The 23,693-nt window shown below is 41.7% G+C and overlaps 1 protein-coding gene across 3 annotated transcripts in view; it reads left to right on the top strand.

The window, feature by feature from the left end:
- Positions 1-23,693, top strand: part of LOC117453866 (polycomb group RING finger protein 3) — a 111,810-nt gene that overhangs the window by 48,638 nt on the left and 39,479 nt on the right. For 2 of the 3 annotated variants that reach the window (XM_034092891.2, XM_034092889.2), the window contains exon 2: positions 16,913-17,021. In XM_034092891.2, the coding sequence (XP_033948782.1) occupies positions 17,007-17,021 (15 nt within the window). In that variant the 5' untranslated portion in view covers positions 16,913-17,006. Of the gene's footprint in view, positions 1-5,645; positions 5,744-16,912; positions 17,022-23,693 lie in introns of those variants that run through there. The other variant, XM_034092890.2, reaches the window with a different exon arrangement.

Raw genomic sequence — 23,693 nt, 5'->3', positions numbered from 1 at the left:
TTTAAAAAAAAATCTTCCCAGGGGAGCATGCCCCCCGAACCCCCCTAGAAGAGGTTAGGTCCCCCCCCACTTAAATCATGTCCACATGGATAGGAAACTAAATACATTTGCAAACATCTTGTGTCCATATCTTTCTGTTTTGGTGTTCATTCCACAACCGTGCACGTGCATGCATCATCATGGTGAGGTATCTGGATTAAGAGGTTGCTTTTTCTTTGCACAGCATGAAAGAAAGGCCAAATGAATGGCCTGTGATTTTAGTTTTTTTAAGCAGAGGTCAATAATTTGTACGGCCCTCGGAGGATGTTGAAAAAATTGAAATGGCCTTTGAGAGGAAAAAGGTTCCCCACCCCTGATCTATAGTGACATCAGTATGTAACATTCACGCTTCTATTGGCTAGCGCTCCAAAACATTGTACGTGACCAATCACAACAGAGCCGGCCAGGTAACCAATCGGAGCAGACTGGGCTCTGGTTTCAGACAGAGGGTGAAAAGAGGTGCTGCAGCACAGGCAGGATTGAACATTAAAGCATGGAGACATGTCACAGTGGAGACACTACATACTGATACACCTTTTGTCAACATAATGGGACACTAATCAGTATTTGGCCCCATTCAGTATTACAAGCTTCTCATCAAGCAACATGTCATTAGTTTAACTGATTTAAAAAGACAAACTATGAGTCAGGATCCCACACATCAGGAAATAGGAAGGCTGTGTATGATACTATATTTAGGGTTGTGGTTGTAGAAGATGATTAATAAAACGAGAGCGACTGGTTTGGTGTGAATCAGTTATGATGATGATGATGGTGGTGGAAAACAGTTAAACAGGTTTCAGTGGGAGTCATGATGAAGATACACACTCATTGTGAATCACTACAGATCACTTCCCTGCTTCTGATGCTGCCTGTCTTTTGGAGCCAGACGTAGATATGAGATATAAGGTAAAATGGTAATTTATTTAATTATGGATTAAATGTTTTTAGAGCTGCAATGATGAATCGGCCAACTGGCAGAAATGAATTTGCAATGTCTTTTTAAATAATACATTGTTTTGAGTGAAAAGTAAATTCTGCTTCTCAGTTGTGGATATTTGGCGTTTTTCTTTGTCTTCTACAAATGTGTCGATTAACCCTATGGAGTCTAAGGGTATTTTCTCGAATTGTTGATGTTTTCTTAAATCCCCTTTTTAAATGTATTTCTTCTCACATGGCACCCCATGTGTTAAATATCAAAATGTTCAGGACAATCTCTGGTCTTGTTATATATGCAAATTACTCACCTTAGAGCACTGTTTGATGAGATAAGTAGCTCAAAAGCTTAACATGTTACATCCGATTTTCGGAAAATCTTCAAAACTCTTGTGAAAACACAAATTTACTCATGTGATTGAAATGTTTTGGTGTTTTAGATTTGGTTACCAAAGTCTTAGGATCACAAAAGCAGTGAAATATTTGAATTACACTGTATATAAATGTGTTATTCATGTCTAAAATGAAAAACATCAAATTCAAATTTTGAGTAAAATAGGTGTTTATCACACTTTCACCACAGCAGGGACTGATATACATTAGGACTGAATAATGACTTCATATTACATACCAAGGTTCATGTGATGTGTACAAATACAAATTGAGCATTCAACCTTTTTTTTCAACCAACAATTTATTATAAATATGTTTTTTTCAACCAACTATTTATATAAATATAAGAAACTGGAAAATCTAACTATTTACAATATTGAACATCAGAACTTTCAACCAACTATTCATTATAAATGTCAAGACAGTGTCAAGGTCTTTGTCTGTCTTCCAAGGCAGTGGGTCTGGCTGCTGTGTAGGTGGGGGTGATGGTGCATGGGCTGCTGTGTAGGTGGGGTAGTATCTTGACCTGGGGGCCGGCACAGATGGATGTTGTGGCTGCTGGATAAATGCCGCCTGTGGGCCACTAGGCCCAGACAGCTGTGAAACATCTCTGTAAAACAAATAAAAATGTAGGACAATAATTACAACTAATGTCATTGAAATAAAGTTCAAGTAAAATGTTGCTCAAGCACAAATAACAATGCACACATAAAAAGAAAGTTTGGGAGGTTGGAAAAGGAGTCTCTCTTGATCTCTCACACACACACACACACACACACACACACACACACACACACACACACACACACACACACACACACACACACACACACACACACACACACACACACACACACACACACACACACACACACACACACACACACGCATTTCCAGTTACACAGACACACATATGCATAGGCTACATCTGATTACAAAGTCTCATCTGTACAGAACAGTATGAACAAATAATCGATGGCAAAAACATGTCACTGTAAATGTCTTCGTTGTGGGACGAATAAATGATTAATTTAATCATCTACACATGTAATCTCACTTTACACACCAAAATAACGTTAACACAGAGTAAACGTTTTCTAATGTAGTCTATTTTGTCCAATAAAAAGTTCATGACTATCGATAACAAATATATATCAATAAACCTATTGTTCATTTTCGCGGTATTCCCCACACATTGCCAGTACACTATTACTGTAATATTTACACTTACCCATGTCCAAATGGATCCTTGTTGTTGTCTTTGTGTTCTTCTTCTTCAGAAGAGTCGAAGACTTCAGGTTCTGAACATCTGAGGCTCTATATTATTCAGTGCTGCTAGCGAAAAAAATCTCGAGTGAAGTCGGCAACTTTTTTTAGCCATTTTCTCTGTCTCTCTCTCTCTCTCTCTCTCTCTCTCTCCACACTGGCGTAAACTGATTTCCTTGACGGACACACGAATCCACCAATCCCACACAGTGTAAAGTCAAGCTGCTTTGAGTGGCCATATTGGCTGTTGTGCCCTGGTTACAGTCTCACAGGAGATACTGCTGGAAAGCTACCCTTCCAGCGATTCTGCAGATATCTGAATCATGTTTCTACTCCTTATAATCGAAAATATATGATTAATTACGTAAAATTATGCACACCTGGACGCGCCGGCGCGTCCACCGACTCCAGAGGGTTAAGGTCTAACTGGGTCTGTGACTTTTGGACGTTACATTTGAAGAAGTCTTTTATTACTACTGTCAGATATTGTATAGACCAAATTATTAGGCAATTGGTCAAGAAAAAAACAAAGCACCAGATTTTTTATTATGAATCAAATGTTACTTGCAGCCAGGGGCGGACTGGGACTAAAATCCAGCCCTGGACACTGACCCAGTCCGGCCACATGAAATGTCAAATGTTAGAAATCCGCTGTTTATTATATAAAGTTTTACGTCTGATTCGCTCCTTTGTTCCTCTCTGTACACAGCTCCAGTTTGGGCATCGGCCTGTCATCAGATTTCCTTTTTAGTTGCTGCTGTAGCGGAAGTTTAGTAAAATTATGTTTCATGAACTACTCCAAATCGCCACCCTCCATAATTGCACTTGCTTCAGTTGCTTGCTACTTTTTAAGGGCGGTGATGACAGTTACAGTACGAACTGAAGTTGATGTGATTTGATTGGATTGTGAGGCATGACGTGAGCCTCATCTGATTGGGCAATCCCTTGATTTTTTTCACCAAGGGAAGCCAATTTCGGCTGGCCTCCTCTCGCAACAGAGTGCAATCTACTGTTTCACCATAACATCTAGAGGGGCGCTGTTTCACTCTTTGTAAAATACTCAATGAGAATGGGGGAGAGATAGGCCGGCAGAATAATTACCGAAACTAAACTAAGTGTTTTTATTTATTTATTAAAATGATAACTACAATCCAAAAAAACAGGGGAAGCCTGGCCTTCCTCCAGGAGAAAACGCCACTGAGTTCAAGCGATAATTCTCACCCACCTCTTGCTCTTGCCCTGCTGCACTTGTATGTGCCAGTCCAGTTGAGATGATTCTTCCACCGGCTCAACTCTGCCCCTCATCATGAACGCAGGAGGCTGGCTGTATATCTGAACTAGCGCCCTCATCATTCTCTTCATCATCTTGCACTTGTTCTAAGCTGCTGCTGATAGTGCTCGTAGCAGCGCTGCTGCCAAAAAGGTCTGTCAATGTGCGACATTTATATGCTTCACCTGCGAGTGACTTCACCTTTTTTTCTATTGCCTTCTCGGCCCACCTTTTTCTTTTTCTTTTCTTTGATTTTTATCCATGTTTTTTCATTCTCCCTGTCTGCCGCGGCGTCTAATCCCTTCTCTTCGTGTGGCCGGTCTTTTTTCTTCTTCGTGTGTGATTATTTGACAGATAAGAACCACACAACTGCATTAGCGGCCGCTGTCGCCATCTGTCGGCCGTCAGCGCAACTTAAATGATGACGTTAAACAATTGTCTTTAAAGGGCCGGCCGTCAACAGCCCTTGGCGACCGGCCGTTCTGTGGTTCTCCAGATTCTACAGATGGCCAGTCCGCCCCTGCTTGCAGCCCTGGTGTGATGTATTTCTGTAGATGCTTCCAAATAGACTTCAATCTCTTGATTATCTCTCTGTCTATTTTATAACTGTTTCAGTATCAGCAATAGCTCTTTAAACATTTAAATATATATCATACTGCACCCCTGTACCGGTATTTTGCAGTACTTTGGTCTATGTGGGAAATTATCTCCGTTTTGCTTAAAACCTATAGCACGTAACAGAAAGCAGACAAGAGCAATAAACACAGAAAACCCCTCTTAAATGTTTACTATCACCTAATTATGTTTAAAGTATAGGGTTAATACCTGCTAAGTGGAGTAGATAAACCTCCCACATGGGCAGGTACAACCCTGTTTGTTCATGTATGACCCTAGATCAGGGGTGGGGAACCTTTTTCCTCTCAAGGGCCATTTCAATTTAAACAACATCCTCCGAGGGCCGTACAAATTATTGAACTCAACCTCTGCTTAAAAAAACTAAAATCACAACCCATTCATTTCTCCTTTCTTTCATGCCGTGCAAAGAAAAAGCAACCTCTTAATCCAGATATCTTACCATGACTCGCATGCATGCACGGCTGTGGCATGACCACCATAACAGAAATATATGGACACAAGATGTTAGCAAATGTATTTAGTTTCCTATCCATGTGAATGTGATTTAAGTGGGGGGGGGGGGGGACCTAACCTCCTCTAGATTTCTTTTTAAATGTTGAAGTTAAAAGCATCAATCTGGTGCACTTTGAGAGCAACATTAAGACATCTATGGATACACCTCTCAACATCCATACGAAACAGACCTGTAAGCAGATTTTATTTTTCTTTATCAATCACATTTATTTATAAAGCACATTTAAAAACAACCCACGTTGACCAAAGTGCTTATGGATATTTTACAAATCACTCCCCCTTTAAACTGTATTCTTGTTTATTAATATCAACTTTGTGACCGAGCCATCACTGTGGACATGTTCTGCTGTCCCTCTCTCCCCTCACTGTGGACATGTCCTGCTGTCCCTCTCTCCCCTCACTGTGGACATGTCCTGCTGTCCCTCTCTCCCCTCCTGCTTCCACTCAGTTAGTGAGAGGGGAATCAGGTGTGCTAATCAGGGGTGCATTGGATAAAGGTGAGGAAAAGGGGGCGGGGCCCAAAGGGAAGAAAGACAGAGGGAATTGTTTGTTTAAGCTTTAAGGGGTTGAAGGGAGGACGTCGGGGAGACTGTATGGTGACCGTTGACACCCAAAGAGCCTGCGGACCAGCAAAGACTGCCTTCACAGGCCCAGAGTGAAAAGTAATATGATTTCCCTTTTCGGCAGTCGGTGAGTCCCTTCTTGCTTCTGGAGTTCCTCAACTGGCAGTGTTCTCGTTTGAACTGGATTACCTTTTTTTGTGAAGTGATTTTGGATTTATTATTTTTGCTTTCGTTTGGGTTATTCAGCCAAGACTGCATTTTAAGTTGGACATTGCCTGAGAATTATTCCAGATATAATTTGTGTTTGTACTTGTGTTGGAGGTGGGGAATGGGTTTGGGCGAACTGTCTTCGTGATGCCATACTGACTCTGTCTGGGTTTGAGTTGGGGGGGGACTTTATTATTTAGAGGACACATTTCATTTTCAGCCACTCTCTTTTCCTGGTTAAATTACCACAGTAGCCCCCGATCTTTTTTCAATGGTAACTAGGCTTAATATAAGCTGATTGTTACAACTTTTCTTTACTAGTATTTTTTTAATATATTTTTTTCATTTATTCTCTAATTTTTTTATAACTATAATGATCATATAAAGGTGTGCCTTAACCTCACTGAGCTGAGGTTATTTGAGTCTGTCAGGAGAGAGCTCCCTTCCACCTGGTTGTAGAAAAAGCTCCTTATATTCGTTAGCATAGCTAGCTAACAATATGCTAAGAATCCTCGGTACCGCTCACTCTCTCAAACAAAATACCCTAGTCACACACACACACACACACACACACACACACACACACACACACACACACACACACACACACACACACACACACACACACACACCCAGAAGTAGTTACTGTAAATGTAGCATTCTTTTCGATGGCGTTATTGACTGTATGACAGATGAACAGATCGGCACTGGGTTTACGACTAAAGACACAGCCACGCAAAAACTGCGGCTTGTGTACGGCTCCTTATGGGTACTGCAATTTCTGAAGTGCCGGAGCGTCGTTCTGGTGCTCACCGTCAGAACTACACCCCTGTCAGACGAGACATATAACACGTGATGACACGTTAGGCTCGTGTTGTGTTCAAGGACCCTTACCGTAGCCAGGAAAAACAGGCATTCGCTTGTTTAATTATTTTGCGGTCTAGATTTTGATAATTCTTTTTTTTGCGTGTGTTTATAAATTACCTCGAGGGCCGTATACGACCCGGAGGCCGGAGGTTCCCCTTCCCTAGATCAGTGGCCCCCAACCTGGGGGGGGCGCGTCAAAGATCGCCAGGCTTCAGATGATTTGAGGCCAAATATCATATTTAGACTTTTTTTTTTTTTTAATGTTTTTTTTTACATATTGTAAGGCAATACATGATTGTCGCTAAAAGCCTTGTCTCTACATTACAATAAAATATAAAAATAATTGATTCATTTGAATAACAATTCAAGTTAGTTGACTACTATTACTATTATAGGCATAAAAAGACAGAAATGTATAATTCTTTCTTTAATAGAAATGTTTCTTCTGCCCGTAAAGTGTCCAAACCAGGCTTGTCTGGATAAGCGCATGTTTAAAACATAGTCATCGTCCATGCCGGTTTCAGTTGGATTATTTGTCACAGTTGCTCCGATCAGATCGGTCTCCTCCATTTTGTAGATTATTTACGACTTTTGAATCCACATAAACACATCGGCAAAATCCGGTTTACTTTGAGCACGTGTTTTAAACAGTTTAATCCCTTTGTGAATTGTTTCCACTTGCGCCGTCCTTTCATTTCTTCATACAGCGGGAATCCAAATGAATGAATCCTGAGTCCAATAACCATCAAAGTCGCTCCAATAGTGCTCCTGAATTACGCTTTCATCCTCCTTTAACGAAGTACTTCACATTCATCCAGTTTGTGACAGTAGTTGTAGCATTTTGAGACTTTGAAACTTTAATTACCGCTGTTGTGCCCCCCCCCCCCCTTTGTGTGTGTGTGGGGGGGGGGGGCGCAACTTCCAACAGGAGTCATTTGGGGGGGGCTCTTGGGGAAAAAAGGTTGAGAACCACTGCCCTAGAGGAGGTTAGGTTCCCCCCCCCCCCCCCCCACTTAAATCATGTTCACATGGATAGGAAACTAAATACATGTGCACACCTTGTGTCCATATCTTTCTGTTTTAGTGGTCATGCCACAATCATGCACATGGTTTATGTTTATTAAGGATCCCCGTTAGCTGTTGCTCTTGACAAAAGCTACTCTTCCTGGGGTCCTTGAACAACATTCAAGACATAATTCCTGACATCAACAACATCACCAATATCATCAACAATTTCCAACATCATCAACAATCTCATCCACTTTCAATATCAATCTCAGTCTCAGGCAGGATGGTACATGGTAAGAGTCATGGTAACATGTCTGGATTAAGAAGTTGCTTTTTCTTTGCAAAGCATGAAAGACAGGCCAAATGAGTGGGCTGTGATTTTAGTATTTTTAAGCAGAGGTCAATAATTTGTACGGCCCTCGGAGGATGTTGTAAAAATGGAAATGGCCCTTGAGAGGAAAAAGGTTCCCCACCCCTGGTTTAAAGGGAAATGGAAACACTTTTCAAACTGCTTTCCATGCGACAATATTACCATTAGGAAATGTATTTATCTAGTCTATTTCCAATGTAAACGATCGAGATACGCGAATTTACTTTTTGAAATATGTGCCTAATGACCATGGGCGCTTCCATTGCTCCGGGACTTTTCCAGTGACGTCACTGACTGGGTGCGGCTTCCTGGGCCAAAGCTCAATAACAAACAACATGGCGTGCAATGCACCAGTAGTTTACATTACAAGAAAACGGTCGTCGTCAGGAGTTTATTGTATTGCCCCAGGCTGCACAAATGGATTTTATACAAAGAAGGAAGAAGTACATTTCCATAGGTTGCCACTAAAGGATGAGAAGCTGCTCAAAGTCCAGTCTGGATGCCTGGTTCAATACAAAACATTGGATTTGAAGCCAGGATCTGTTCCCACAATATTCGATTTCTCAACGTATGCAGTCGGGAACACCGACCGTCCCAGCACGTCGGCCGCGCAAGACAATGACAGTGTCAACAAACGTGAAGTTCGAGCCACCAAACGAGTTGCTTTAGCTGCCGAGAGAGAGGTAAATATTGCAGCACTACCAGATTACTAGCTCACACATGTATTTACTGACACAGTGTGACCTTATTAATTAACGCAATCGCGTCCAAACTAAATGGTAGCTATTATTATGACGCACAATAGAGAATTGGGGGTGTTCTATAGCTCAACTAATTAAACTGGCATACACACGCTCATCTGTCGAAAACAGCCCTAAAAAGGCTAGTATTGCTATTGATGGATGGTATTGCAGGACCCAGAGCGCACGGAGCACAGAGCGGACAGCAGATAACGGAATTGCAGTTGTATTGCTTATAGATTATCAGAACATTTCAAAGGGGACACAGCCCCATTGGATATTAACCTATGGATTAACTACATCATCGTTTTTATCGTTGTAATGCCATTGAAGACCAGTTTAGACCAGACAATGAGGAAGGTAAGCCGTTAGCCTGGCGTATGTTAGTACCTAGCGCCACTTGTTTTGATGTACGTTTTTGTGGATAACCTCGCGAGTTTGTATCTTTCAGTGTTGAGGTGGGCACCGTTAGATTCTGTGTCTCCTTGCGATCATAAACGATGTGTTGGATGTGCGGCTAGGATAAGTAATAAGGGAGCTATCGGTGCAGTAATAGGTTAGCATTTTCGCTCGGGGCTAATTCAGAGGCTCACTGTTAGCATTGTGTTTTTTTAATTTTTTTATTCCGGATCGTATGCCACTCTATTCGACCGAATCGGTTCATAAGCATAGGCCATGGGATGCCTGGTAACTGTAGATGCTTCCACATCAATGTCATCTCCCGACGAATAGTCAAATTCATCGTTCAAAACGTCGATCTCATTGCAAAATTCCTCCATCGCTGCCATATCTGCTACGTTGTGTTGACTTTTGGTGGAGCGAAAACACAGCCAGTGACGTCACCATTTGGGACTCCCCTAATGGCGGCGGCCTGGTCCCGGAATTCCCCACCCGGCCGGCGGATAATTAATTTTCTTTTGGCGAGTAATATCATATACAATAAATATTACGATCAATATCCATTGTAAAATGAATAAACTACCGGAATATTATAACTGTAATTGGTGTTTCCTTTCCCCTTTAATGGCATGTGTCTAAAACCATGTGACTGTCAGGGTGTCTCTAATATGTTGGTATCTGTGAGAGTAGCCTTGTGTTTCAGTGGGTGCAGACGCCTCTTCTCTCTCTCTGTCCTCAGCAGCCGCTCTGAACTCACAGGCTGCTTCTCTTTCATGCAATATACATATATTTATTTGCCTTCTGTTTTCTTTCTAGTTGTCCAGCGGTGGTTAAAGATCTCTATAACGCCATGTCTGCTGCAAAAGACAGAATCGGAACATATATTTTCATAAGCAAAGAATCTCTGGTGGTTTTTTGTATTTTGGCGCTGCCCAAATACCAAAGAAATCAGAGCTCAAAGTAGACTTTGTTACATTTTAATATTTGCTTAATTACAATTAAACTTACAGTACAAGTTGACTCACAAGAGTACAGCGCAAATATGTGGACAATTTGTCTCCTAATGGGTCTAATCTCCTGTTTCTGGTTGTTGTGATATTCAAAAGGAACTAGTCATTCAAATTATGCATTTTAATTTGACATTTAACGAAGCATGATTGTCCAAGCTTTGTCTTTTAAGCTTGTGAGTCTTTGGCCGTATCTCATTTCAAAGATTTCCCCTCCTCGACTCCTCGGTCCTCTGGTAGTGACCCGGAAATGAATTTCAGCGCGCCGTGTTGAAGGACATCTTATTTCTCTAAATGCACATCGAGGATCGAGCGTCGAGGAGCTCTAACCGAGGAGACACTGATGCATCCTCCGTGGTTCCTCCGTGGATGCATTTCCGGAAACAGTGATGTTTCAAAGAGACTTATCTCAGCCAATCACAGCTCTGCATGCATCCCCTGGATATTATTTTATTAACTGCTTTCATCTCGACGCGATGTTTCCAGAGAGAACAGCTGTGAGGGCCGTGCAGAAAGCAGAGCAGTGTGTAGAATATATATCACTCAGTAGAACAGGCCTACTCTCTTTGCTGTAGGTTAGTAGATCTCTACAAACAAAGAGTCCATATTTTTCTAAGACAGTTTAGTGCTTCACAATAAAATACACAACGGCTGTAGCCTGATTATGCTTTAGGAGCTGTGTGTGTGTGGTACAGTGTGTAGGTGTGGTACAGTGTGTAGGTGTGTGTTGTACTGTGTGTGTGTGTGTGTGTGTGTGTGTGTGTGTGTGTGTGTGTGTGGTACAGTGTGTAGGTATGTGTGTGTGGGGGTGTGGTACAGTGTGTAGGTGTGGGTGTGGTACAGTGTGTAGGTGTGGGTGTGGTACAGTGTGTAGGTGTGTGTGTGGTACAGTGTGTAGGTGTGTGTGTGGTACAGTGTGTAGGTGTGTGTGTGGTACAGTGTGTGTGTGTGTGTGTGGTACAGGGTGTGTGTGGTACAGTGTATGTGTGGTACAGTGTGTAGGTGGTACAGTGTGTAGGTGTGTGTGGTACAGTGTGTAGGTGTAGGTGGTACAGTGTGTAAGTGTAGGTGGTACAGTGTGTAGGTGTGTGTAGGTGGTACAGTGTGTAGGTGTGTGTTGGTACAGTGTGTAGGTGGTACAGTGTGTAGGTGTGTAGGTGGTACAGTGTGTAGGTGGTACAGTGTGTAGGTGTGTGTGGTACAGTGTGTGTGGTACAGTGTGTAGGTGTGTGTGGTACAGTGTGTAGGTGTAGGTGGTACAGTGTGTAGGTGGTACAGTGTGTGTGTGGTACAGTGTGTAGGTGTGTGTTGTACAGTGTGTAGGTGTGTGTAGGTGGTACAGTGTGTGTGGTACAGTGTGTAGGTGTGTGTGGTACAGTGTGTAGGTGTAGGTGGTACAGTGTGTAGGTGGTACAGTGTGTGTGTGGTACAGTGTGTAGGTGTGTGTTGTACAGTGTGTAGGTGTGTAGGTGGTACAGTGTGTAGGTGTGTGTAGGTGGTACAGTGTGTGTGGTACAGTGTGTAGGTGTGTGTGGTACAGTGTGTAGGTGTGGTACAGTGCGTAGGTGTGTGTGTTGTACAGTGTGTGTGGTACAGTGTGTGTAGATGTGTGTGGTACAGTGTGTAGGTGTGTGTTGTACAATGTGTGTGTGTGGTACAGTGTGTAGATGCGGCGGACAGGTCTCAGTTGGTTTGGTTTCCTCTGCTTACTTTTAATATTGTAAATACAACTTTTGGCCCGTAATTTATTTTCCTCATGTCAGCGACCAGAGGGGAGAGGGGGGGATATCCAGTCTGATAGTGTTACGTTATGAGTGCTCTCATACTTGTTTGATTCTGAAGTGTGTGTGTGTGTGTCAGCATCTGTAGCCTGTTGTCTCGTTATACCGCACTGTGAATGATCACAAGTCATCATGAACACATCTGTCTCTTTAAAATGACCGCTCAGAGGAGTTCTCGTTTCTCTGACCGCCTGCTGCTTCCCCTCCTCTCTCCTCGGCTCCTCCACTCGCATCTCCTGTGGGCGGGACTAGGTCTCGAGGATAGGAGTCGAGGAGGGGAATCTCAGAAATTAGATAGTGTGTGTGTGTGTGTGTGTGTGTGTGTGTGTGACCAAAATGTGCTTCTGACACATCTGTATAGCCGAAACCACCACTCAAGCCATTGTGTTCATATATTCTGTCACCTTGGGCTTGTTTGGTATTACACAACTTTACAGATTTGATCTAAGTAAGAGAGCCAACGTTCAGGGAGCTCTATGCTCGACGCTAAAGGTCCCCCCACTGCGTTTGATAGTGACGCCAAGGGGTCCTGGTGTGTGAGGAGCTCCACGGATTGGTCCATTTGGGTCGTCGTTACCTCACTTGGTACGCAGAAGAATCTAACAATCTCCAACGAGGCGTTCTGGGGCAACACAGACACGTCTTCTCTGTGTTAGAGTTTTACTCGCTACAGGGTGCACTTTGAGGGTTTGTGACTCTGCAGACCGCTTACATCAGGGGTGGGGAACCTCCGGCCCCCGGGCCGTATACAAGCGAGTGCCTGTTTTTCCTGGCAACGGTCATGGTCCTTGAACACAACACGAGCCTAACGTGTACGTGGGGTGCAGTTCTGACGGAGAGCACCAGAACGCCGCTCCGGGACTTCAAAAATTGCAGTAGGCCTACCCATAAATCAGTACACTTGCCGCAGTTTCTGCGTGGCTGTGTCTTTAGTTGAAAGCCCAGTGGCGATCTGTTCATCTGTCATACTGATCATACAGTCAATAACTTTGTTGTTATTAGCATCTGGTTAGCTAGCTGTGCTAACGAATATAAGAGGCTTTTTCTCCAACCAGTGAGGTAAAGGCACATCTGTATATGATCATTATAGTTATCAAAAAACAAGAGAATAAAGTAAACAGGTATAACATACTGTGACAGTAAACAAAAGTTGTTATTAATAAACAAGAACACAGTTTGAAAGGGGAGTGATTTGTAAAATATCCATGAAGAAAATGTAAATCTGTTTACAGTTCTGTTTCATCTGGGTGTTGAGAGATGTTTCCATAGGTCTCTTAATGTTGCTCTCAAAGTGCACCAGATTGATGCTTTTAACTTCAACATTTAAAAAAAAATCTTCCCGGACAACCCGGACAGGACGTTAGGTCCCCCCCACTTAAATAATGTCCACATGGATAGGAAACTAAATACATTTGCACACATCTTGTGTCCATATCTTTCTGTTTGGTGGTCACGCCACACCGTGCACGTGCATGCATGCGTGAGTCATGGTGAGATATCTGGATTGAGAGGTTGCTTTTTCTTTGCACAGCATGAAAGAAAGGCCAAATGAATGGGCTGTGATTTTTAAGCACAGGTCAATAATGTGTACGGCCCTCGGAGGATGTTGAAAAAATTGAAATGGCCCTTGAGAGGAAAAAGGTTCCCCACCCCTGGTTTACATGCATACAAACCTTCATAACACACAAGGGGACGGGTCATAACCGGAAAAGCGTGACATGGGACCTTTAAGATAAGACCCAGGCGCCTCAAAACAATGCAACATCAAAATACCTAAGACATGATGCAAAAATAAGTAGAAAATGGCGCTCCAATGTCCGCCTGTGGCCCGGTTTTGTTGTTTGCTTTGTCTGATGCTATTGCAAGATGTCATGGAGGTCATTTCTGTTAATTCTTCAGCTGAATACGTCTTGAAGCCCAAACACATGTTATTAAGTTGATCTCACCATTTGCCAGTATCCCCACGACGAGGCAAACCATGACGCAAGGGAGTCCAGTCACGAGCTGGGTTTGCTTATCAAATGACCGTCTCTTGCTTGTTTCCTTCTTGCTTGTTTCCTTCTTGCTCGTTCCACTTATGTTGATCTGGCAGCTGCCCTTTACACACGTCGAGCTTTTCAAGCACAAGCAACAGAACGACAGCAGACGTCAACATCTGTCTCCTCATCCTCTCTCCCTTCATCGTCTCGGGGTTGTTTCCCGCTGTTAGTGCGGACCGGTTTTGTTCCCACACCCGTCAGGGCAGACCAACGGAAAGAGGAACCACTCCTCGGTCTCCTCGGTGGGAACATGACCTCAAATCAACCCCAACACGGCACACAATAAAACATTACATCACAGAGTCAGAGGCGTCATGCAGGAAAACATGTGGAGCCCAGCAACTAACAGGCCGTTTCTCAATGTCGAGTATAGCTGCTGCAGAGCCACTATCAAGTGTACTACGTCATCGTGGCGCCGCATGCTGGGCATTTAACATGCATTTAAACAGTCCTACGGCGCCACAGTATACTTGAAAGTGGCTCTGCAGCAGCTCTGCTCGACATTGAGAAAGTGTGTGTGTGTGTGTGTGTGGTAGGTACAGTGACTGTGTCCTCAGCAGTACAGAGTGTGCGTCCTTTACAGTGTGGGTGTGTCCTCAGTAGGGCTGAACGCTTAATCGATTTTAAATCGCAATTTGAAATGATGCGATTATCAAACAATTATTTTTTTTTAAACAATTTCTTGTGTGTCAGTCTTCCGCACCAATCAGAAGTGCTGTGCTCCACATGTACCAGCCATTGTTAATCAATCAGAGTTGGCCCATGATAGAAGGTGATTGATCCAATCACCTGCCAAGTGCTTTTGAAAGTGCCTGCCCTTTCTTTTTTTTCTTTTTTTATACTAAAATCATACAAAAACGTATAATTCATTCATACACACAAATGAACAACATTTTCCAAATGGCTTCCAATGGAGCGTTTGGTGAAACAAACCATCTGAGTCAGGTTAGTAACGCTCCATCACATGTTTCTATTACAGGGAGAATCTTAAACTGAAGCTTGACTTTAAAGCAACCCAACGGAAGTTTCATGTAAGTTTAGTTTTTTCACTCGTAGCTCGGATTGCTAGAGACGGGAGCACGTTGATGCGACCTTCCTAGCCGGAGTTATGGCCGCATTTAAAATAAACTTCCGTTGGGTCGCTTAAAAACAAATATCGCAAATCGCAATCGCCATATTTGTCAGAAAAATCGCAATTAGATTTTTTTTTTTTCCCAAAATCGTGCAGCCCTAGTCCTCAGCAGTACTGTGTGTGTGTGTCCTCAGCATTACAGTGACTGTGTCCTCAGCTGTACTGTGTGTGTGTGTCCTCAGCAGTACAGTGTGTGTGTGTCCTCAGCTGTACTGTGTGTGTCCTCAGCAGTACAGTGACTGTGTCCTCAGCAGTACAGTGTGTGTGTCCTCAGCAGTACAGTGACTGTGTCCTCAGCTGTACTGTGTGTGTCCTCAGCAGTACAGAGAGTGTCCTCAGCTGTACTGTGTGTGTCCTCAGCAGTACAGAGAGTGTGTCCTCAGCTGTACTGTGTGTGTCCTCAGCAGTACAGAGTGTCCTCAGCTGTACTGTGTGTGTCCTCAGCAGTACAGAGAGTGTGTGTGTGTGTCCGTGTGTGTGTCCCCTCATCAGATGTCGCCACATTTCATCTGTCGACTAACTGGGTTAATTTCATGGTCTGATGAGCAGACAGAGGCAGGCTTGTAGTGTGTGTGTGTGTGTGTGTGTGTGTGTGTGTGGAGAGGATGAGACAGTGGTAGGTGTTCTCCTTGCTCTTCCCCTCTGTGAGTGGTCGGACTCCAACACTTACATCATGAATCACACACGTGGTGGCAGCACGAGTCCAGGCTGAAGTCTCTGCCCTCTGCGGAGGACAGAAACACTGTTCAGTATTTAACTTCTGCTTTCAGGTCATCTTCTTCTGGTGCTCTCTCTTTCATGCATGTTTCTGCTGAGTCAAACAGTGGGGGCGGTTCAGTGCAGGATGTATTCCTTTGAGTTTCTATGGCCGTTTGACTCTTGGTAGGTTTATCTTTTGTTCACATTTTGATAAAGCAAAAAGTCCCATGTGTTTGGAAATCAGTGATCTCTTTTGAGCTGGGAGTTAAATAAGAGGACTGATATCACGAAGTATGGAAATGACTGGAAACGGCTTTGATAAATGTATTGTATTGGGGTTTTATGTTACACGACACAGCTGAATCTTTAGTTCCAGCTCTTGTACTGCCCACGGCCAAGACGCAACTCAGTGCATGACCCTTATGAAACAAACAGCCAGTCCAGTCTTTGGTCTAATTTAGGCTAATCAACTACTTGCGGCAGTGCTGGGCGTCGTCTAACGAATGTACGATATTAGTACGCCACTACCAGTACCCTGAAAGTGGTACCACACCAATAGAACACTTCATTTGATGGCCTTAACTATATTATACTTCATTGTCTACACATCATGTGAATAGAAGCATTCAGTTGTGCCAGATGCCGCCACCAAAAAGCTGTTAAAAGTATACTTTTTTTGGGTACAGAAAACGGCGAAAGTATGAATGGTTTGTCGAGAGGAGTTAAAACGGTTTGGTATTGGGCCGGTTTGCTTGGTTCATCGAAGAGTGCTGTTGAATTGTTTTTTTCCGTCTGGGGAACAACCAATGAATGTTTTTTTGTGAAATGAATTGTTGAACCCCGTCAATTCTGAACTGGTTAAAGTCAACTTTATTGTCGATCTTTCAGTTTGTGTGCACAGACAGAGATCGAAATACCGTATTCTTTCCGAAAAGTACTTTTATCAATACTTTTGATATTGTTAAACCAGCATTTTAACAACACTATTGTGATTTGAGAATACATCTCCCGCTAACAGCTGTGTCTTTCTTTCTCTCTCTGTTCCAGGCTCCAATGAGAGTCTCTCCATGATGAGGAGCTAACACTGTCGGCCGCACAACCGCAGGAAGAGCCGGGCCGCTGCACCCCCCCCAGCCGACGCATGGCGGTGTTAGGGGTGAGAACCACATGTTTTCCTCTTAATACGTGATGGAAATAGCCCCGAGACCCTCTGCGGCTTAGGGTCTTCTACGCCTCGAAAACTAAAGTCAGACGAGTTACCCAACGTTTTTTTTTGTACATGCCTCAATACTGCCTTTAGTAAAGTCAAAAGTGAAAGTCAACTTTAGAGTCAATCTTTCAGTTTGTGTGTACAGACGGAGAGATCGAAATACCGTTTCCCACAATCCAGAATACAAAAACAAATATATATTAATATTTATATACACAATCAAAGACACATTTATACATATTCACACATTAAGACCTAAATAAAAGCACAACAATCAATCAATCAATACAAAATAAAGTCACTTCAATATCTTTGAGAAATGTACATTGGTGCCTGCTGTTAGTCTGAGCTTTCAGTCAGAGTAGAAGTAGCCTAATAATGATAATAATAATAATGGATTACATTTTTATAGCGCCTTTCACGGGACCCAAGGCCGCTTTACATAGTGTAAGGACAGACAGACAAGTAGGGCGGATAATAAAGTACGTATAAATAAATAGCAGTGGAAGCCTAGCGTACTAACATGTGACATTAAGACATTTTAATTAAGATAATAAAACAAATGTGTACATTTTATGAGCAGTTATGTCCTTTGTGTATTGATCTGGTGATTATTCCATCAAATAACACATTAATTGTTTGATTTAGAAATTGCTTAAACATAACTTTAACACCCAAAAGTATTGATCATTAGAGACTCAAACGAGGCAAACATGATCAAGCTACACAGGTACAATTTGCCTTTAATGATTACCGTACTTTTCGGACTATAAGCCGCGACTTTTTCCCCCCATTTGTTTTGTACAGCTAACGGCCACTAGGGAACCTCCTAAACCTATGGGTTTTACAGGTAAAATTAACCACCTTTAACTTTAAGCGGCGGGCTCCAGCAGGAAAAGCTGGAGGCCGGAAAAGAGTGAGACAGGTAGCGCGCCAAAGTAAAAGTGGAACCGAGAGACAGAACGAGAGCAAGACAGACGGACAGTTTAGCTGCTGCGGCTTATATGCAGGTGCGCTTTATAGTCCGAAAAGTACGGTACATAATGTCATATTTATTTTATTGTACACTACCAGACCATTATTTCTCGACCTCTTGAGTTTATGAAAAATGTATAATATACGGGAATGCACTTCATCAATCTGACGTTTTCTCAGTCCTTAAAGGCTGTCACTGGAGCCTCTCGTCTGTCTGCAAAGCCAATCATTTATGGGATTATACGAGTGTTTTCCCATCTATCGCAGAGTGTGGAGACTCTTCCGCTCGTGCAGAACGACTGGAGCCTTTTAATGATGGATATCAGCCGCCTGGCTGTCGACACAAGCAGACATTATCAGAGCAGCGGGCGGCTGTAATTTCACATCTAATGGTTTTGTGCTGCGACTGTCTGCTGTGATAATCTGCTGGATAGGCAGAGCACTGCAGAGCACGTTAACTCAAACATAGAAGCTGTACATGTACGCATCTTATAGTTAAAGAAAGTTGGTCGAGGAGCTGGGAAGCTGTAACACAAATGCTGTGTCTCGGTTTGCGAACATCTGTCAGCCCAGAGATGGCAAAAGTACACGCATCCTTTACTCAAGTAGAAGTACAGATATTCGTTGTGGTGGCGTCTTGATCCTTGTCTACAATTTAATAGCCACGTCTATCGGGGTTGTGGGTTTTGACGTAGTTGAATCAGATCTGAGCTTTATTCATTGATCCACACGGCACATACGGGAGGACACATTTCTTCGCTTCATAGTAACTAAAAAATGTATCATTTTCCAAAGTAACAAAAAGAACACGGTCAAAAGACTTTTCCGTTTCCCCGTCTATCACCCCCAGCTGTGTCCTATCAACCTACCATATAGGCATCGCCATGCACGTGATACTGACGCACATATCACAAATAATAAGTGAGCCTTAACTTAATGCGTTTTAAACCATACTGTGACTCACAAAAATAGCCGATAATTTACAGTATAATCTAATTTATATTATTATTAAGCCTAACATTCAGACAATAATAACAAAAGGAAAAATGGCTCTAACACTCGTGTTTAAAAAATACTCTGTTAAAAGTAGAAGTACTGACTAAACTTCTTCACTCAAGTAAAAAGTATAGCTAGCAGCTGCTTTAAAGAGTACCTGACCTCCCTTTATATTAATAGAACAATAATGTCATCGTTAGCTAATGAATGTTTCCATGCTGAACAACGGCAACATGACAACGTCTCCATTGGTCCCTCTTCTTTAGAGAAGACCAGGAAGTGATGGATACACGGATCGTGTTCCAACCAATAGGCACGCAGTGACTCTAAAGAATAATGATCACGCACCAACACACATTCAGACTAAAGGAACCAGCTGTTTGGAGAATGAGAGAAGTAGAAAGTACAGGTATTTGAGTTCAACATGTATGAAGTAGAAAGTACAGGTATTTGAGTTCAACATGTAAGAAGTAGAAAGTACAGGTATTTGAGTTCAACATGAGAGAAGTAGAAAGTACAGGTATTTGAGTTCAACATGTAAGAAGTAGAAAGTACAGGTATTTGTGTTCAACATGAGAGAAGTAGAAAGTACAGGTATTTGAGTTCAACATGTAAGAAGTAGAAAGTACAGGTATTTGAGTTCAACATGAGAGAAGTAGAAAGTACAGGTATTTGAGTTCAACATGTAAGAAGTAGAAAGTACAGGTATTTGTGTTCAACATGAGAGAAGTAGAAAGTACAGGTATTTGAGTTCAACATGTAAGAAGTAGAAAGTACAGGTATTTGAGTTCAACATGTAAGAAGTAGAAAGTACAGGTATTTGAGTTCAACATGAGAGAAGTAGAAAGTACAGGTATTTGAGTTCAACATGTAAGAAGTAGAAAGTACAGGTATTTGAGTTCAACATGTAAGAAGTAGAAAGTACAGGTATTTGAGTTCAACATGTAAGAAGTAGAAAGTACAGGTATTTGAGTTCAACATGTAAGAAGCAGAAAGTACAGGTATTTGAGTTCAACATGTAAGAAGTAGAAAGTACAGGTATTTGAGTTCAACATGTGAGAAGTAGAAAGTACAGGTATTTGAGTTCAACATGTGAGAAGTAGAAAGTACAGGTATTTGAGTTCAACATGTAAGAAGTAGAAAGTACAGGTATTTGAGTTCAACATGTAAGGAGTAGAAAGTACAGGTATTTGAGTTCAACATGTAAGAAGTAGAAAGTACAGGTATTTGTGTTCAACATGAGAGAAGTAGAAAGTACAGGTATTTGAGTTCAACATGTAAGAAGTAGAAAGTACAGGTATTTGAGTTCAACATGTAAGAAGTAGAAAGTACAGGTATTTGAGTTCAACATGAGAGAAGTAGAAAGTACAGGTATTTGAGTTCAACATGTAAGAAGTAGAAAGTACAGGTATTTGAGTTCAACATGTAAGAAGTAGAAAGTACAGGTATTTGAGTTCAACATGAGAGAAGTAGAAAGTACAGGTATTTGAGTTCAACATGTAAGAAGTAGAAAGTACAGGTATTTGAGTTCAACATGTAAGAAGCAGAAAGTACAGGTATTTGAGTTCAACATGTAAGAAGTAGAAAGTACAGGTATTTGAGTTCAACATGTGAGAAGTAGAAAGTACAGGTATTTGAGTTCAACATGTGAGAAGTAGAAAGTACAGGTATTTGAGTTCAACATGTAAGAAGTAGAAAGTACAGGTATTTGAGTTCAACATGTAAGGAGTAGAAAGTACAGGTATTTGAGTTCAACATGTAAGGAGTAGAAAGTACAGGTATTTGAGTTCAACGTGTAAGAAGTAGAAAGTACAGGTATTTGTGTTCAACATGTAAGAAGTAGAAAGTACAGGTATTTGAGTTCAACATGTAAGAAGTAGAAAGTACAGGTATTTGAGTTCAACATGTAAGAAGTAGAAAGTACAGGTATTTGAGTTCAACATGTGAGAAGTAGAAAGTACAGGTATTTGAGTTCAACATGTAAGAAGTAGAAAGTACAGGTATTTGTGTTCAACATGTAAGAAGCAGAAAGTACAGGTATTTGAGTTCAACATGTAAGAAGTAGAAAGTACAGGTATTTGAGTTCAACATGTGAGAAGTAGAAAGTACAGGTATTTGAGTTCAACATGTGAGAAGTAGAAAGTACAGGTATTTGAGTTCAACATGAGAGAAGTAGAAAGTACAGGTATTTGAGTTCAACATGTAAGAAGTAGAAAGTACAGGTATTTGAGTTCAACATCTAAGAAGTAGAAAGTACAGGTATTTGTGTTCAACATGTAAGAAGTAGAAAGTACAGGTCTTTGTGTTCAACATGTAAGAAGTAGAAAGTACAGGTATTTGAGTTCAACATGTAAGAAGCAGAAAGTACAGGTATTTGTGTTCAACATGTAAGAAGTAGAAAGTACAGGTATTTGTGTTCAACATGTAAGAAGTAGAAAGTACAGGTATTTGGGTTCAACATGTAAGAAGTAGAAAGTTCAGGTATTTGTGTTCAAAATGTAAGAAGTCAAAGTAGAAAGACGTCAGAAAAATAAGTAGTGGAGTAAAGTACTGATACCAGAAAAATATGTGATATTGTATTCAGTTTTCTATGGGATTGATAACCCTATGAACTATATTATTGGGAAAAATCACATTCACAAATCAACATGGGCCGAATCAAAACAAGTAGAAGTACTCAGATCTTGTACTTGAGTACAAGTACTCAGATCTTGTAGTTGAGTAAAAGTAGAAGTACTCAGATCTTGTACTTGATTACAAGTAGAAGTACTCAGATCTTATACTTGATTAAAAGCAGAAATACTCAGATCTTGTACTTGAGTAAAAGCAGAAATACTCAGATCTTGTACTTGAGTAAAAGTAGAAGTACCAAAGTGTAGGAATAGGAATACTCTGTTAGTAAAAGTCCTGCATTCAAAATGTTCCTCAAGTGAAAGTAGAAAAGTATTATCATCAAAATATAGTGAAAGACAGTAAAAGTAGTCGTTGTGCAGATTGGTCCATTTCAGAATAATATATATGATGTGTTTTATAATGATTGATCATGAAAGTGTTCTCAAAGCTGGTGAAGGTGCAGCTAGTCTGAATGACTTTGTAGGCTGCAGGGTAGCTGGTGGATTTACTCCAGGTGGAACTAAAGTCTGATTTAACTTGATTAGATTTCACATCATTCATCCACATCTGAGAAGCAACTAAAGGTGTTAGATACATGTAGTGGAGTAGAAGTACACCATTTACCTCTGAACTGTAGTGGAGTAGAAGTACTGAGTAGTATCAAATGCAAATACTCAAGTAAAGTACAAGTACTTGAGTAAATGTACTAAGTTACTTCCCACCTCTGAACTTAAGGCAACTTACGGGACAACATGAAAAGGAAAGACGTTTTATTTGATTTTCTAAAAGGACATGGATGAACTCCCTGGTGAACGAAGTGTCTGTTCAATACAGTAACACAGCACTATGCTAATAAAAGCCACATTTCTGGGTCATTTTTTAAATATTTTAAGAACACAACTCGGTTGAAATTCACATCATGTCCAATTGTTTAGTGTATACGACAAACCGTGTGCTCAGGGAAGTGTTTGGATTGAAAAGCAGCATCTGTTGGTTGATTGCACGGATTGAGAAAGCAGACGATGTGAGGTAAACAGAGAGAAACACCAGATAGGACGCGAGTCTCGACGCCACAGATATGTTTGATAAAAGAGATCTCCAGGAGTCGGAGCAGAAAAAGACCCGTCGTCTCCTCAGGGTTTCTCTTCTCTGCTCAGACTGTGGAGCTGCTTCTGAAGAGAAATCCTCTTTCAGAAACTGCAGCTCAGACATTCTCTTTGAATTTCTTATTTTAGATTTATAGTTTATGGACAGAAATTCTCTGTATGTTCCAGCTCGTAAGAAAGTCTGACCGTCATCCTGTCAACGGCAATCATTTCAGAACATTACATGCATTCAGTGGACAATGGTGTAGTGTCTCAGGGACACAACGACATGCAGTGGGACTCGAACTTGCTTCCCCCTGATTCGAAGTCCAGCACACTACCCACTGAGCCACAGCCTCCCTTCAGAACATGATAGCCATCCTAAAGTAATATGTACCTGCTATTGGCAGGACTCAGTGTATTTGGGCCTTGATACTGACCTGCAGGGTTCTTCTTCTCACGGTCATTACAAACCTGGAGAAGTCATGGGAACTCAAAGTGCTGATTCCAGGCCCTGGACAGGTCATGGAAATGTAACTAAAGTTGCATCAAACAGCCGTAATAGTAATACTATAATGATAATACATACTGTATCGTAATGAAACGTACAATGGCATTTAACTGACGAGGTATTTTGCTGGTGAGAGATTTGAGTTGCTTTAGCGTGTTTGATTTGTTTCGGATGCACGCCTGATTTTCCTGTTCCATGTTCAAATAAACCATGTTCAGTGGTACCGCTGAGAGAGTGATGTTTTTGGTCTTGGAAAATTAGGTAAAGGTCACGGAGAGGTCATTGGTGAAAAAGTGTATGAACCCTGGACCTGAGATCAACTTGGATAGGGGTGTCAAACTCAAGGCCCGGGGGCCAAATCCGGCCCGCGACTTCATTTGACGTGGCCCGCAAGAGCTTGCAAAGAATATAATATACAATTGTATTGTCATGTGTACA

This window comes from Pseudochaenichthys georgianus, chromosome 10 (assembly GCF_902827115.2).
Source record: "Pseudochaenichthys georgianus chromosome 10, fPseGeo1.2, whole genome shotgun sequence".
NCBI lineage: Eukaryota > Metazoa > Chordata > Actinopteri > Perciformes > Channichthyidae > Pseudochaenichthys > Pseudochaenichthys georgianus.
Note: the sequence above shows the minus strand (reverse complement) of the source record. Positions and strands in the feature narration are given on the sequence as shown.